The sequence below is a fragment of the Syngnathus typhle genome, linkage group LG2 (assembly GCF_033458585.1).
Source record: "Syngnathus typhle isolate RoL2023-S1 ecotype Sweden linkage group LG2, RoL_Styp_1.0, whole genome shotgun sequence".
Taxonomy (NCBI): Eukaryota; Metazoa; Chordata; class Actinopteri; order Syngnathiformes; family Syngnathidae; genus Syngnathus; species Syngnathus typhle.
In genome coordinates, this window is record NC_083739.1 from 24105244 (window position 1) to 24123127 (window position 17884).

A 17884-nucleotide genomic window follows, 5' to 3' on the forward strand; every position below is an offset into this window, starting at 1 on the left:
ACAGGTCTAAGTCAATTCATTCTTGGCGGATTGAATTGATTGCAACTGGAATGTTCTGGTTATACATATTATAAGACCTTTCACTGCTCATCCAAGAGGACATCTCCAACAGTCTAGATCGGGGGTGCCCAAGTCCGGTCTAGCTCCGATCCGTCATTAATTATTAACAACATCCATCCGTCCGTCCGTCTATCCATCAATCCTCTACCGCTTATCAGGGGTCTGACCGCAGAAGTAGCAGCTTTAGGAGGGACGCCCAGACTTCCCTCTCCCAAGCCGCTTTGTCCAGACCATTCTAGGGGATCCCAAGTCGTTCCCAGGCCAGGCGAGAGACAGTTTTTCCAGCGTGTCCTGAGCGCCCCCCCACAGAACTGCCCAAGGGACACGGTCGAACGCCTTCTCCAAGTCCACAAAACATGTGGACCGGTTGAGCGAACTCCCTTGCATTCTCGAGGATCCTGCCAAGGGTATAGAGCTGGTCCACGGCCAGGGCGACAACTACACTGCTTCTCCTGAATCCAAGATTCAACCTCCAGACAGACCCTCCTCTCCAGCACCCCTTAATAGACCTTAACAGGTAGGCTGAGGAGTGTGATTCCTCTGTAGTTGGAACACACCGTCCGGTCCCCCTTCTTAAAAAGTGTGCCCAGAAGAAACCCACACAGGCACGGGGAGAACATGCAAACTCCACACAGGTAGGGCCGGCACCCGCACCCTCTGAACTGTGAGGTGGACGTGCTAACTAGTGCGCCATCGTGCTGCCAATATTTTTATAAATATACTTATTATACTAACGTTAACATTAACACATACATACACGCACGCACGCACACACGCACACACACACACACACACACGCACACACACACACACATATGCATATATATTTGATTGGACTCTCCCAGGGATTGTGTATCCTGGCCAAATAATAAGCAACAGCTTCAATATTACTTTACGACCGTGTTTTTTTAAATAAGGAGCCCATCTAACAAATGCTGCAGCAATGTTAGGTTGAAACTTTTGTTAACATGTACGTTCAACACCACAAGCTTTTTTTATGTCCTCCTGACGTCTTTATCTTGGGTTTAAGATGCTGGTTGTTTCTTCTTAACCTTAGAGACAACAGTTTAATTGTATAATTTTTAAAGGATTGCATTTTGCAATTTATCTGACCCCTTTCACCTTAACCACCGCCTTATTTGAGGACGAAGACGGTGCAAAGCTGCTCACGCTCTCCGACATTGGGAAGAGCACATACAATAATGTACGATGTTGCGTTAACGTAATCACGTCTCTACAGTGTCAATTACATGATCTTTCAGAATTTTATCACCCCCCAAAAAATAACCTGATAATATTGTATTTATGGCAAACCATTACTACAGTTTTTGATTCGCATAAGAGAAAAAGTGCTTAAATCCACCACAGAATGCATGTGAGGCCAGATTTAACAGGAGAAAATCTGCAGAGCCAGAATGTGCGCAACTGAATGCCTTTATGCATGTGAAAGACTACTGTACCTGCGAATGGCCACCGTCAAGGCTTCTGGCGAGGTGGCACAAGGACAGATGACCTCAGGCTTTAGACCGTGAGACTGGAACACATTCAGGAAGGCATCACATGATGACACTGACCCTAATCACACAAAAAACGGAAAAGGGTCAATTATAACAGACCAAACAAAGATCTATATAATGTTAAAAAAGGGATGTGATTCACATGGGTTTGCTCCATCAGCCACTATAAGCATTCGTATGGAGGACAGGTTGGTGTCCCTCTGATCTTTATGGGCCATCATTGCCCAGTGAATGTCACGGCACTTAACCAAGGCCACACGTGCTGTGAGATGACAAGAAACATAATGCATACTGAAAAACAATAGACAAAGGAGCATCATAATAAGAGCAATGAAGGCAAACCTTTGTGAATGTGCACCCTCTGCACCCAGGACATGGGACAGGCTTTCATGACGGAATACGGCACAGTAATAGTATGAATTCTATTCATGACACTCTGGAAGGAGAAGAAAGACATCGTTGTTGAGACCACCAGTCAATTGGCTGTGGAGGACAAACTTATCTTACCGTTAAGACGCCATGCCACAAGCCCATATCTTTTTTGCAGTCCAACACATTGACCAAAGTCTCACCTGAGACAAAAAACAGAAACACATTAGCAAACAAGAGAGACACACAAAGACAATGCTTTTTCCACTGTCCACTGTTACATGGTGCCTAACTCAGCACCTATGAACAAGATTGTCATTCTTTAGCCAAAATAGTTCACAATAACTTAAAAGTAATTCCTAACTTTTGCAGTTCCCATTTTGTGCGGGTAGTGCATTATAAAATGTTTTTATTGTTCTTATATCGACTATTGTAGTAACAAGTGAAAACAAGGAGTTAAGAGGTGGGAAACAAAATGTCCAAAGTTTGGCATAATTTCAGCGTCTTATAGAATAAACTCAAGTGCAATGTGCCTATTGAAAAGTACATATGGCTTGGATTACACAACTGCATGTCTACATAAAATTAACATTAGCAAATTCAAAACAGCCTACAACCAGAAGTTAGAATGAAATGTAATTCATAAAGGTGAATAAGAGGAAGGATGGAAAGAGCCCTTGTACTCTTTCAATAGGTGACAAAATATAGTAAACGTGTATTCTTAGCCAACCTGTCAATCGCCTCAACTGACACATCACTCTGGACATGCAGTCACCAATGCTAAAGCCAGTTAACAATTGTAAGTTCCCATTGGCTCATTTCCATGTTGTTAGATAGGACAGGCCTGCCTTTTAAAAGCAGGTACACATTCAACATCATTCATACTGTCGTGTCAAATGTGATTACGACCCCAAGTGGAAAAAAATACCTGCACCCCACATAGATACATTAATATACTACAGTATAAGCATAAAGCAAAAAATAAAATCATAATACAATACAATACAATACAATACATAATACAATAAATACTAGTTTAGTTTAGTTTAGTTTAGTTTATTGTTTAGCACATATTATTACAGCAATAACAGTGCAAGGAGGGAGACAAAGCCTAGGGCTTGTCGAGAGCTCCACTTCTGATATATGTACAACAAAGTGCTGTGTAGGCAAATGTTTCTCAAGTGTTAGAAAAAAATAAATAAATAAACAAACAAAAGCATAACAAGCTAAATATTAATTCATCATATTTATATATGTATATATACATATATGTATATATACGTACATTAGGGGTGTAAATCGCGGGTTTTGTCACGATACGATGTCATATCGATACAAAGAACCTCGATACGATATTTGCCGATATCTTAAAGCCTTGTGTGATTCATTCACGATACATCACGATATAGTGCTCTACGATCGATATTTCTTTTTTAAATAAAAAATATAGAACAATATCCTGATTTATAACAATTCATACGCAAAATCAACAAGGTACTGCAAACTCTTTATTTAGGAAATTACAAGAGTATTGTAGTATACAAAGTGCTTATTTTAACACTGAACTTTGATGTCGTGTTTTTTCTTTAAATGTGCGGCAAGATTTGTGCTCCCTGAATATTTGATCACCGCATAGCAGGATTTACAAACTGCATGTGTCTTGTCCGTTGAGCCATCTTTTCTTTGGAATGCAAAGTGCTTCCAAACGAATGACTTGAAGCCTAAAGGGGAGCAAATTTCCTCATCACTTTGGACACTAGCCATAGCACCAGCCCAGGAGCCGCGTACTAGTTGTCGACTCCCCTTTCACGTGCCTGCTCTGCTCACAACGCAACACGCCGCGCACTGCTCCCGGAAAGAGGAAGCAAGCAACAATGAACTGGATTTCAAAATAAAGTCGCGTCTAATGTCCGAGGTCAAACACGGCGATATAAATTGATGTTTACGTTTAGCATCGATGCCAATAAATCGTAGCCCATTATATCGATTAATCGATGTGTATCGATGAATTGTTACACCCCTAACGTACATACATAAACAGATACACCACACAAAACAAGAAACAAGCGAAATAAAATAAACACTTAGCGATGTTTAAGCAATCAAAGAGACACCAGGTAGGAATAACTAAAAGGGAACAGAAGAACTGCGAACAGAAAATAACAAAAACAAAGAAGAATCAGAGTATGAAATTGTAGTTTAGGTTGATGGTCTTAGTATGGATCAGCTGAGTGCAGTGGAGTAATTATGGACTGGTAGGATCATGAGTGGAGAAGGTGGTGTTTCAGGTGCTTTCTAAAAGCAGCCTGTGAAGATATGGATCGGATATGGACTGGTAGCTCATTCCAGAGTGAGGGCCCTCTAAAGTGTATATTGTATTGATGGTGTCATGTTCGATAGAAAGGTGGGTGGAGATTGTCCCTCTGTCTTGTTGGATATGAATGAATGTCTGATACAGATGTGAAGAAATTAGGTAAAGTGGCTGGAAGATGGTGTTTCCTAGATATGTATGTATTTATGGATGAGTAGACAGGTTTGATGAATATTTACTTTATCAATTAACAGTAGTGAGTAATTTCTAAACAGTGGTGCCAATGGCTCATATCTATTTGAAAATGAGATCCTTCTTAGGAACTTCTTTTGTATGATGAGTAGTTTGTTGAGGTATGTTGGATATGTGGCTGCCCGGATTATATTGCAGTAATTGAGAAAAGGAACCAGGAAGCTATAAAACAGAGTAAGATGAGCAGAAGGATGGACCAGGGGACAAACTTTTTGTGGAATACCTAGCATTTTCATAGATCTTTTGCAAACCAAATCAATATGTTCAGACCAGTTTAAAGATTCGTCTACTATAACACCTAGGAATTTGGTGCTACTAACTTGTTGGATTTTGTTATTGTTTATGTACATTTTGGTCTGTTCTTTGGGGCAAGATTTATTTATATTGCAGAAGATCATGAAGTTACATTTTTATATTGAGTGTCAACGTGTTTGTTTTGAACCATTTTGTAACAGAGGACCACTCAGCCTTGACGCTTGCAATGAGGGAATTAAAATCATCATGGGTGGCAATGAGGTTGGTATGGTCCGCAAATAACAGAGGGAGAAAATTAGAACAAGACACGGAGAAATCATTTATGTACACCAAAATCAATAGAGGACCCAATATTGAGCCCTGCGGGACCCCAAATAGTATTTTAGATCTGTTAGATGAACAACCATATACATATTATACATACATATTGTTCTCTGTTGGCGAGGTAGTTTGTGAACCATTTCAGGGCAGAATCGTTCACTCCATATCTCTCTAGCTTAGCAATGAGAATCTTATGGTCGACAGTATCAAAGGCTTTGCTTAGATCTAGAACAGGGTCCAAACTACGGCCCGCGGGCCAACTGCAGCCCGCGGTCCAGTTTTTATTGGCCCGCAGCAAATTTCGAAAACATAATTGAATATGGCCCGCACAAGAAGCTTGAACTCAACTCTGTTGCACTTCTCAGTTTCAACACTAGATGGAGCCCGGCACACAAATGAAATCAAGCGAAGAAAAACTTTTACCACGAGTCCCCAGAAATGGCTGCACTGAAGAAACGCAAAATAGCAAGTGAGTGTAGAATATTTCAAACACGTTGGGAAAATGGGTATTTCTTCAAAGAAATCAACAGAAAGTGTGTCTGTTATATTTGTAATGAAGATGTTGCTGTGAAGAAAGAGTATGATGTCCGCACATTTACTCCGGGGAGCCGTGTCAGAAAGCTCGGTGCACACTCACAAGTGCGTGTGCGTACTCAGTAGTACGTAGTAATTTCATCTATCAGTGCCGAATTTCGAGTGTCGGCTGTGACGTCAATATTCTCGTAATTCGCGAGCTGAGTTTTCAGATACAGTTTTACGCTAATGCCACCCACAAAACTTCCCCTGGAATCCTTCCATTTAAATGAGTGGCCTGAAGAAAAGAAAGGTGCACACTGAGTGCCGAATGTTAAAAAGGGTGGACAATTTGGCTCGACCTACGCGTGTGAGAAGACGTTAAGCCACATGAACGTCAACAAAGCCCGTCACAGATCTAGGTTAACGGACCGACACCTCGGCTCTATCCTAAGAATTACCACAACAAATTTTACTCCAGACTATGAGGCACTAGCAAAAAAGGGAAACCAACAATACTATTGACTTCTTTATTACTTTATTTAGATGTATTCTTTCACTGATTCTTCAAGATGATGAATTTGGTCAGAATGTTTGCCGTTGGATGTGATTTCGCCTCATTAGATAAACATATTTCATAAATCTGACCTGTAGGCGCTGAAGTGATAGAAAATGTTATTCATCGTAACAGTGTCGTATTTAATAAGAATCACTGATAGTAGTTTTTTGGTGAAATATTTTTTTAATGCTGTTAATAAATGCATTTGTTTTCAAAAAGCTTTTTTTTAATATCCATGCTTTAGTATCTACTAAAAGTAAAAACCTTTTTATGCAATGACCCTCACATGTCATTTATATTACTTCACACAAACACTGCATCCATGTGCTCCTGGATCGGCCCCCTGGTTAAAATTTAGAACCCAATTCGGCCGGCAAGTCAAAAACTTAGGCCACCCCTGATCTAGAAAGACACCAAGAGTAAATTTATAATTGTCAAGAGCTGTTGAGATATGGTTGACAAGCTGAAGCAGTGCATGCTCAGTAGTAAACTTTTTGCGGAAACCATATTAATGCTTGTAGAGAATATTGTTTGTTTCTAGGTGCTTTGACAACCTTGAATAAACCATTTTTTCTCGAATCTTGGAGAAACATGGAAGAATGGATATAGGCCGATAATTACCATAAGCATTTGTCTCACCAGCTTTGAAAATAGGAATGAGTTTAGCAATTTTCAGTTCTTGGGGAACGATGCCAGATTTTAAAGATAAGGAGAAAATGCGTGTTAGAGGGATTATTATTAAACTAATGGTTTTCTTAATAAGTATACTTCTGATCTCATCATGGCCAGGGGCCGAGTTTTTCAAGCTCATGACGATGCTGTAGACTTCCTCAACTCTAGGAGGGTCAAGAATGGAGAGTGAAGGAAACTGCCCTTTAATTAGGCAACAGGGGCTTGTATCAGAGGATGAGAAGCTAGATGCCAAGGTATCGCCAACATTTACAAAGAAATCATTGAAACCATTAAAAATATCTACCGTTTTTTTCCGTGTATATGCGCAAAATTTAACTAATTTATTGTCCTAAAATCTGGGGTGCGCATTATACATGGGTACAAAAAAATTTTAATTTTTTTTTTTTTAATTTTATTTATTTTTTATTTATTTTTTTAAGTCCCAATGATCGTCACACACGCAGGGAGGCAATGGGTCCCATTTTTATAGTCTTTGGTATGGTCTTAACTAGGCTGGATGTAATTTTTTTTGTTGGCGTTGATTTCTCCGACTGCCCGTAAACGCACCACCGCGCTCCGTGCGCGCACGGGACAGAAAAACGAGCAGGTGATCGAGCAAGCGTCTGATACGAGAGCATTGCGGTCGCATGGAGCGTGTTTGAAGTGAACAGCAGAGAAGAAAGGAACAAGGCAAAGTGTTGTGAAATAAAATGCACATTACGGATGCGCAAGACACGTCAGCTATATAAAGAGCGAGAGTTGTTTTCTTCCTATTAGTTTCAATTCACAGTTTAATTAGCAGTTTCAATCAGCAAATAACAAAATGCGTATTACAGGTAATATTTTATTTCACAACACTTTGCTTTGTTCCTTTGGTCTCTGCTGTTCATCCTAAAACACAAAGGCGCTCTTTAAGCAATGCGACAGTGAGCGCCCGGCGCGCTGCGGTTGCGCGACCGCACCAAATTAAGCTCCCTGCGCAGTGCGCACTGAGGTCCACTTAAATTTTAGAAAGTACATCAGGACTTTAAAAATATCTTCTAAATTTCAGCGACGGCTCTGTCTGACGGCTCGGTCGGCGGCGCGCTACGGTTGAGCGTTCTCTCTCGCGCTCGCTCACTCTCGCACACACGCAAACCGGATATCATACGGAGGCCGCCATTACAGATGCGCAGACGGATGCGCAAGACACGTCAGCTATATAAAGAGCGAGAGTTCAGTTCTCTACCTAAATCCGTATTACAGGTAATATTTTATTTCACAACACTTTGCCTTGTTCCTTTCTTCTCTGCTGTTCACTTCAAACACGCTCCATGCGACCGCAATGCTCTCGTATCAGACAAGGCTTGCTCGATCACCTGCTCGTTTGCTGTCTCACAATGTACCCTACACAAATCCGAAACATTTGTTGCGGCTCCGAGTCACGACGAGGGGCAAGTTTTGGTTTCCAAGGGTGTTTTTATTCCTCTTCAACGTCTCTCCCATACAGAGCCGCCTCTTTCCCGTGCGCGGTGGTGCGTTTACGGGCAGTCGGAGAAATCAACGCCAACAAAAAAAATTACATCCAGCCTAGTTAAGACCATACCAAAGACTATAAAAATGGGACCCATTGCCTCCCTGCGTGTGTGACGATCATTGGGACTTAAAAAAAAAAAAAAAAAATTTAAAAATTAAAAAAAAAAATTTGTACCCATGTATAATGCGCACCCCAGATTTTAGGACAATAAATTAGTTAAATTTTGCGCACTATACACGGAAAAAAACGGTACAAAACACGTTACATCGATTGCGGTGACACAGGAAGAGAGGGGCGACGCGAACAGAAACTATGGCAACCTAGACACATAGCAAAACTGGGGACGAGACATGACAAATCTCCCCCGAAATAAAACTTGAAATCACCTTTCTTCTTGTTTGTTGTCAATCGCGCATCGCATTCAGCCATCCTGCCCAACACACTTAGTCAGTAAAATTCATAATTGACGACACATCATTTGATGCGATGGTGCAATCCTTGATGGTGTCTTATTGTCAAATATTGTTTGTTTTTTAATCTCCATCGCGGACCGGACGTCATACGGAGGCAGTATGACTGCGCATGCGCACTATGGATCCGATGCGCAGAACGGATGCGCAAGACACGTCAGCTATATAAAGAGCGAGAGTTTTTTTCTTCCTATTAGTTTCAATTCACAGTTTAATTAGCAATTTCAATCAGCAAATAACAAAATGCGTATTATAGGTAATATTTTATTTCACAACACTTTGCCTTGTTCCTTTCGTCTCTGCTGTTCACTTCAAACACGCTCCATACGACCGCAATGCTCTCGTATCAGACGCTTGCTCGATCACCTGCTCGTTTGCTGTCTGTCACAATGTACCCTACACAAATCCGAAACATTTGTTGTGGCTCCGAGTCACGACGAGGGGCAAGTTTTGGTTTCCAAGGGTGTTTTTATTCCTCTTCAACGTCTCTCCCATACAGAGCCGCCTTTTTCACGTCCGCACGCCTTTTTCACGTGCGCGCACGGAGCGCGGTGGTGCGTTTACGGGCAGTCGGAGAAATCAACGCCAACCAAAAAAATTACATGCAGCCTAGTTAAGACCATACAAAAGACTATAAAAATGGGACCCATTGCCTCCCTGCATGTGTGACGATCATTGGGACTTAAAAAAAATAAAAAAAATAATAATAATAATAATTTTTTTAAAAATTCATAAAAATTGGGTGCGTATTATACATGGGTACATGCTTTTTTCCAGCATCAGCATGCCATTTTTAGGGTGTGTATTATACATGGGGGCGCATTATACACGGAAAAAAACGGTATATATATATATATATTATTTAGGTCTACGGACAACAAAACATTCAAGTAAACAATACAAAAAGTAAAAACAAGAAGGCACATACAATGAATAATAAGAGCAATGAATGAATAATAAATAATACATAAGAGCAACATGGTTGAAATGGAGCAATTGTGCATACAGCAGTCAGAATATAGCTCAAAAATACAGGAGGAGTGCAAGGCAGCCAACGTGGCCCAAAAGACCAGGACGTTATGCAGCCGAGGGTGGAGGGGGGAGAGAGTTCAGGATCCTAACAGGCTGGAGTATGAAGCTTTTGGTGAGTCTGGTGGTGCGGGAGCGCAGGTGTAAATGTCCTTCAGAGAGGGGAGTAAAGCACCAATAATCCTACCAGCTGTGTTCACTATGCGCTGCAGGGCCTTCATGTTGTAGTCAGTGCAGCTTCCACCCCACACAGCGATACAACTTGAGAGGACGCTCTCAATGGTGCCACGGTAGAATGTGGTCATGATGGCTGGTGGAGCACTTGCTCGCCTGGGTTTCCGCAGGAAGTACAGGTGGCGCTGAGCTTTCTTCGCCAGTGATGCGGTGTTGGTGGTCCAGGAGAGGTCTTCACTGATGTGCACCCCCAGGAATCTGGTGCTTACTCTCTCCACAACAGCATCGTCGATGGTCAGAGGCAGGTGTTGGGTGTGACCCTTCCGGAAGTCAACAACAATCTCCTTGGTCTTGCTGACGTTCAGCAGGAGGTTGTTGTCCCTGCACCATGTGGTCAGAAGGTCGACCTCCGACTTGTAATGAGTCTCGTCGCCAAGGTGATGAGACCCACCAGAGTCGTGTCGTCAGCAAATTTCTCTATGTGGTTGTTGCTGTAGGTTGCAGTGCAGTCATGCGTCAGCAGGGTGAAGAGCAGCGGACTGAGCACGCAGCCTTGGGGGGGGGCCCCAATTTGATTTCTTTGTTTATGATTTCTAGAGTAGAGTCGAGGGCCTCGTTGAAAGTGATTTTATCAGAGTCTTGTGGTCTATATATACATCCAATTATCACATTTTTATTGTTGATGAGTGAACAAGATGAGAGTTCTGTAAACACTGATTCCGCTACAGTCATACCAAAGTGAACACTTAGATCCTTTCTAAGAGAGAAATTTAAGTTATCAGTCACATACAGTGAGACTCCTCCACCTTGCTTTTTTGGTCTGCAGGAGTGTATAGGAGTGTAGTGAGAAATAGGGTGTAGCTAGATGTGTTATCAACCATCCAGGTTTCAGTAAGAGCTATTACTGAAAAAGAATGTGTCAAAGTTGATAAATAGGTTCTCAGACCATTGTGATTTTTAGAGATACTCGGTACATTGAAGTGGACAGTGGGGAATACATTTGTTTGGCAGTGGCCAGGAAGAATATTGCACAGATTGTTAAACATATCTTCAGAAGAATATTCACATGACAATTTAACAGATTTTAGGGGAGTGTAATTAGTATCTGGGTTAAAGAAGGACTCATAGATACCAGCATTAACATTATCTAGCTCAAATGAATTTAATAATAAAGAGTCCAGATCCGGTGGGACAGAGATCCCTGCATTAGTGAGAGTGTCACTGGATGGCATTGAGGGTGTTAGGGGACGGATGAAAGTCCTCCACCCCAGACTCTGTTTGCCATGTTGTGCTCCGCTGTAATCCACCATTCTCGTCAGGAGGGTCCATAGGTACCAGTTAATGGTCATCAATTCTGCCATTGTAGACGTTAAGTTCCCCCACCACCAGGCCATACATCTTCAGTTCCTCCAGTTCACTCACAACGAGAGTCTTGACGTCTTCTGTTGTTGCTCCGTTCGTTTTAATTCATACTTTGCAGTTTCTGACCCACGTTGCTAGGATCTTGTTTTCTTTCTTGAGTTTGCGTGCGTTATTTTGGCATTCTTCTTAGTGAGGTGCTCACTTAGGTAAACACCCATTCCTTGTAGTTTACTCTCTTGCTTCAAAAGATCCACTTTATGTTTCCTATTGATGAACCAAATGATAATTTTCGGAGCATCTTTTGGTCGTTTTCGGTTTCTTGGGAGTGTATGACAAGCGGCAATGTTTCCTTTCTGGAGTTCCATATTTCTTGCTTACTCTCGAAAAACTGTACTACCTCATTTTCAAGTGTTGACAGTTCGTCCGATGGAGAGTCATCTGTCGAGGGATCCGAAGGACCCGCCGCCCTGGCACAGGAGCGGTGTGATGTTTTAAGACCAGTAATTATGAGGTCTTCTTGTCGGGAGTACTGTTCCAGTGCATCTACTCTCCGTTCAAGCGACAACATTTACTCATCTTTCTCCTTGGATAATTTCTTAAGCTCAGTTAGTTCAGTCGTTAGCTGGAGCAGGGTGTCTTGCTGCTCTAAGAGTGTCGTAAGGTATTGCCGTAGCAAGTCAATGGATGATTTGACCATCCCCACACCCTTCCAGTCTCAGGGCGGACACTACCACCAGGCCACTGAGCTGGCCAAAACGGGACCCATTGCCTCCCTGCTTGGCACTCAGCATTAAGGGTTGGAATTGGGGGGTTAGATCACCAAATGATTCCCGAGCGCGGCACCGCTGCTGCTCACTGCTCCCCTCTCCCCCAGGGGATGGAAAAAATCACATGGGGATCGGTTAAATGTAGAGGACAAATTTCACCACACCCAGATGTGTGTGTGACAATCATTGGGACTTTAACTTTTAACTTTAACGTTAAAATCTAACTAATTTATTGTCCTAAAATCTGGGGTGCGCATTATGCATGGGTACAACAATTTTTGAAGAAAATCTCCCTCGAAATAAAACTTAAAATCACACCTTTCTTCTTGTTTGTTGTCAATCGCGCATCGCATTCAGCCATCCTGCCCAACACACTTAGTCAGTAAAATTCATAATTGACGACACATCGTTTGATGCGATGGTGCAATCCTTGATGGTGTGTTATTGGCAAATATTGTTTGTTTTTTAATCTCCATCGCAGACCGGATATCATATCAAGTCAAACTCAAAGTCAGCTTTATTGTCAATCCCTTCATATGTCAAGACACCCAAAGAAACCGAAATTCCGTTTCCTCTATCCCACGGTGACGAGACATAGTACACGATTGACATACAAGTAGACGACACAAAATAAAAACAAGAAGGCACAAACAATAAATAATAAAGAAATAATATGAGTGATGAATAAATAATAAACAAATAACCCAATAAATAAGAGGAGCAAAACTGAGCCAGTGTGCATACAGCAGACAGTAAGCATAGCGCAAAGTACAGGACGCTACGCAGAAAGGGGGTTCGAGTTCAGGATCCTAACAGCCTGGAGTATGAAGCTGTTGGTGAGTCTGGTGGTGCGGGAGCGCGATACTGACCGGCAGAAAAACATCCGGTTGTTCCCAAAGATGATCTTTTTTCTGAAATAATTTTACGTTTACGGACTTAAGTAAGAGTAAAAATTTGGGTGCGTATTCTACATGGGTACAGGCTTTTTTCCAGCATCGACATGCCATTTTCAGGGTGCGTATTATGCACGGGGCGCATTTTGCATGGAAAAACACGGTAATTGCGCAGGTCGATTGACACGTTCTAGCACTCAGTACTGCGTCTTCACTGATTGTTACCCTCTGGTCACGGTGGGATACTAAATATATACAGACTACTGGGTCACTAAGTCACGTATTACGTGTGTGGTCTAGAACAGAACCCTCACGATAATCAAAGGTTGACTCGTCCGAAATTACTAAATTATACTGTTACATACTGACCTTCACAGTAGTTACAGGCTTGTGTCAGGGCTTGACAGTGAGTCAGCATGGAGATCTTGGACACAGCCACACCCATCACGGTCCCCTCCTTACTGGCTTTGTACTACAATGAATAGATATGCACACAAATGATCTAAGACAAGAAGCAGAGGTCGACCAGTATTTTCCATAGTTAAGTTACACATTTGTGAGCTATCAGAAGCTCCACAATAAGTAAAATACATTCGCCTTAAGTGAGTACCTCGATGTAGGCAGTGTCTGTGTTGGCGGTGGGAATATGAGGCTGCCAGTCTTTGGAAGGTTTGGTCAGGTACTTGGTGTCTGTCACCACCCATTTCATTCTGGGCCATCCTGAAGAAGGTGAACAAGTTTTAGCTGCCTGACACAAGGGGTGGGGAAGACCTCATGACGAGCAACATTAAAACTAAGTTTTTATTTTGCAATCTCAGCTCCGACTGCACATGCGGAGAGGCCACCAAAACAAATCTTAATACAACAAGTACTTCTATGCTGGTTCCACTTGGGTTCCACTGGATTTACTTAATTTGGACATGCCATTGATTAAAGAGTAGAAAATGACGTCAGTTGACGACATATTAATCATGTACAGTTTTTATTCAATGTAATGATGACCTCTAATAGGTCCCCAGGAGGAGCAAATGACTAACACAGAGCTAGTGGTAGATACGTAGTGATGACTGAGCCATAGGGCTGTGTGACCTTTGAATTGGATGATTTCTCCATTTTGTGTCTTGGGCAGCCCTTTGAGACACACTTCACTGGTCAGTGCCAGACTGACGCCACAGCTGCCCAAGAGGAAACCAATCTGCTGGCTCCCTGCATCCTATGGAGCGAGACAACATCCGATCAATATAATGGATTATTAATCTGTACAAATCTATAAAACACACTACTACTCCTCCTAAATAGCGTGCAAATACTTTGTAAGATTCATCCATCCACTTCTCCTCACAAGGGTCACTGTTTTGCCTATCCCAGTTGACAATTAGGAGTGCTCACGCGGCCTAACCATGCATGTTTTTGGAATGTGGTATGAAACCGGAGTTCCTGGAGGCACGGGGAGAACAAGCAAACTCCACACAGGAAGGCTGGAGCCGGAATCAAACCCACAACCTCTGCAGTGTGACGAAAATGTGCTAACCAAGTGCCCCATCAAACCGTCCTCATAAGAATCATTGTAAATATATTATTTTGCCATCAAAATCACATTTTCAATGTTCGTGTTGGTATTTTATCTCACAACACAAAAGTCACAGACAAAAAAAAAAGTGTCCTTCACTGTTCGATAGCACTGTCCTTACTTGTTTTGAAAGTGGTACTTCAATAGGCACAGGGATGACCTCAGCCAACAAACAGCCATAGAATGCAACCCAGAACATACTGGGGTCACTGTTTGGGTAAACCAGTGCGACCTAGGAGACAAGAGATGATACATTTCACTGTCAGCTAGCTGTTAACATGTGCACCCTATCTGCAGTGATTAACATGCTCCTACTCTATCTCCAGGTTGTAACACAGGTTCCGTCTTTGTGCCCAGTTTATTAAGCAGCGTGTAAGCCAGTTTCAGACTGCGACTCCACAGTTTGCCTACAAGAAAGAAATAAAAATGTTGGTGAAAAATGCTGCCCGAGGTTCACACAATTTCTGTGATTGAAGCCATTCCCAAACGTGAAGTCTTATGACATCAACCGCAATGTACGAGATCTCATTTCAGGAAGCATGAAAGGAATAATTGTGCTTGTGTGTTTTGCCTTTTCCTTTGGCTTTTTGCAACACATTTTCTTATGATTAACATGAAGTAAGCAGGTGTGCTTTGAAAGCAGAAAAAAAGCTGACAGTTTAAGTACTTTTATGCAGAATATTTCAGTGTCATGATAGATATGAACAGTAATCACATATGGGTGATTTAGCGCAAGTGCTGGTTCTGTTAAAATATATTGAGCAATCATACCGCTTTGTTTTTGCTCACTTGCACTAAATTGATAGCTGGCAGATTTTTGTGAGCAAAATATTTTGATTTGGATCTTCTGTGGCCAGATTTACACAAAGGGAGGCGGGTTGAAGCAATTTTGCTTATCTAGTCCTGTCCCGATTTCAACCAAGGGTTCACACTGCCAGACACAGTCTACATCTTCGCAGTATTACCCAAGTACCACCATAACAAAAAAAAGGAAGAAACAAAGAATCAGAAAAATTACACAAGATAACATTTGATTTGAATACAGCAATGACAAGATAACTGAGTTATAACATCCATCCATCCATCCATCCATCCATCCATCCATCCATCCATCCATCCATCCATTTTCTATACCGCTTGTCCCCACGGGGGTCGCGGGTGTGCTGGAGCCTATCCCAGCAGATTGTGACAATTTGATTTGAATAAAACAATCAATATAGAGAGAGTTGGAGTCACAATCTCGGCGGCACCAGGCGGCACCTGCACCGATCGATCACAACCAGTCATCTCCCATGCTGGCCTCCTGTACCTTGACCATTTTCCCATTAAGTTCAGATATCGCATGACAGAGCCTTTTCATCATCTCTCTGGTCTCTCAGCCCTCAGGTTGTTTTCCAAAGCAGGAAGCCCCTCATTTCCAAGGGCGCCAGACTTTTGGTACATGTGCAACGTTTTTGGTACATGTGCAACCCTACGGTGGTCAGAGAAAGCCAGCCGATGATGAAGAAGATCACAATGTACACATCTTCCCCAGCTTCCGTGTGCAACACGTTGAGGCACAAGACGCGCCACTTGTTCCAGTCCATTGTCCATTTGTGTACCCTGCGAGACAGGTACTGTGGGGTCATTGCGGCTCCCAATTGTCTGGTCGGTTGCACTGAAGGCCAAGCTTAGGAGATCCATAGCGTATGATATAGTTGGTGAAGCCCCTCTTCTTGTCTCTAGGAGGCCTGCACCCGATGCGCCCACAAGACTCACTGCAACTCCTCTCTTATGGGTCACAAGTTCAAACAATTTAACATTCAACAGCATTGTTCATGAATTTCAATATCAACAACCTTAGATACAAGGGTTGGTGAGTTTTTGTGTCAACCTTTGCACACATCAGCATCACAGTCACCAGCCTGTTCTGTAGACATAATACGAAAATATTTAAAGCAAAAGTCACAGTGATTTAATATGTAACGCGTCTCAAAGCCTCTTATAATTTTGGTGAAGTCATATGATGAATTGTGTTTTTGTATCAAAAAGCTATTGACTGTTTTTTTGAAAGTCTTACGATTTGCAGACGTCTTAGTTTCTGTATTTAATTTATTGCAATATACACCAGTCACTGCTGGTATGTGGCTTCTCGATGTTGTGCTCATCTGCAGGTGCTCAAATATCAACAGTCATCTGAGTCCAAGGGTGTCTTTTCCCAGTCTGAATAGATTTAGTATAGTAGAAGGTATGTCAAATCCAGATACTCCATACATGCTTACTAGGGGTGTAAATCGCGGGTTTTGTCACGATACGATATCATATTGATACACAGAAGCACGATACGATATTTGCAGATATCTTAAAGCCTGCTGTGATTCATTCACGATACATCACAATATAGTGCTCTACAATTTATATAGAACAATATCCTGATTTATAACAATTCATACGCAAAATCAACAAGGTACTGCAAACTCTTTATTTAGGAGATTACAAAGTGCTTCCAAACGAATGACTTGAAGCCCAAAGGGGAGCGAATTTCCTCGTCTTCTTGGACATTAGCCATAGCAACAGCCCAGGAGCCCCGTAGTTGTCGGCTCCCCTTTCACGTGCCTGCTCTGCTCACAACACAACACGCCGCGCACTGCTCCCAGAAAGAGGAAGCAAAGAACAATGAACTGGATTTCAAAATAAAGTCGCGTCTAATGTCCGAGGTCAAAAACAGGCGATATAGATCAATGTTTACGTTTAGCATCGATGCCAACAAATCGTAGAGCATTATATCGATTAATCGATGTGTATTGATGAATCGTTACACCCCTAATGCTTACCAAAGAAATGCATGCAATAATATCTCTTAACTTGAGTATTTCTGTTTTCATGGTCACCGATAGTTACACATGCAGAAACATTTTCAATCACCATTGACATACTCTGTAGCATTTCAAAAACAATATTGTTTTCAATATAGATTGCGACTCCACCACTTGTTTTGTTACCTCTACATCTATGGACTGGTTTTTATATCCGTCGAGGTGGAGACTCGACTGTAGTTTCTTTGTTCCACATTTCTGATATTGCAATGATGTTGAAAGGTTTGTCCAATGTTTGAAGATAGTCCTATATTTTTCAAAGTTGGAATTTAAACACCTGATGTTGAAGTGGATTATGGACAGTTTTTTTTCATATTTATGCAGTTGTTGAATTTATCTTCCAAGTAGTATCCACATTTCTCTAATCCATTTCCATAGTAGTGACAGTCTGGGTTAGTATCCTCATTTGGAACATTTGT

The 17884-nt window shown here is 41.9% G+C and overlaps 1 protein-coding gene across 3 annotated transcripts in view; it reads right to left on the reverse strand.

The window, feature by feature from the left end:
• Positions 1 to 17884, reverse strand: part of dip2ba (disco-interacting protein 2 homolog Ba) — a 141088-nt gene that overhangs the window by 62343 nt on the left and 60861 nt on the right. For all 3 annotated transcript variants that reach the window (XM_061272953.1, XM_061272955.1, XM_061272954.1), the window contains exons 9-17: positions 14926 to 15017; positions 14732 to 14842; positions 14130 to 14253; positions 13651 to 13760; positions 13410 to 13512; positions 2085 to 2149; positions 1920 to 2013; positions 1720 to 1839; positions 1521 to 1635 (exon numbers count right to left, since the gene is read on the reverse strand). In XM_061272953.1, coding sequence (XP_061128937.1) covers positions 1521 to 1635; positions 1720 to 1839; positions 1920 to 2013; positions 2085 to 2149; positions 13410 to 13512; positions 13651 to 13760; positions 14130 to 14253; positions 14732 to 14842; positions 14926 to 15017 — 934 coding nt within the window. The remainder of the gene's footprint in view (positions 1 to 1520; positions 1636 to 1719; positions 1840 to 1919; positions 2014 to 2084; positions 2150 to 13409; positions 13513 to 13650; positions 13761 to 14129; positions 14254 to 14731; positions 14843 to 14925; positions 15018 to 17884) is intronic.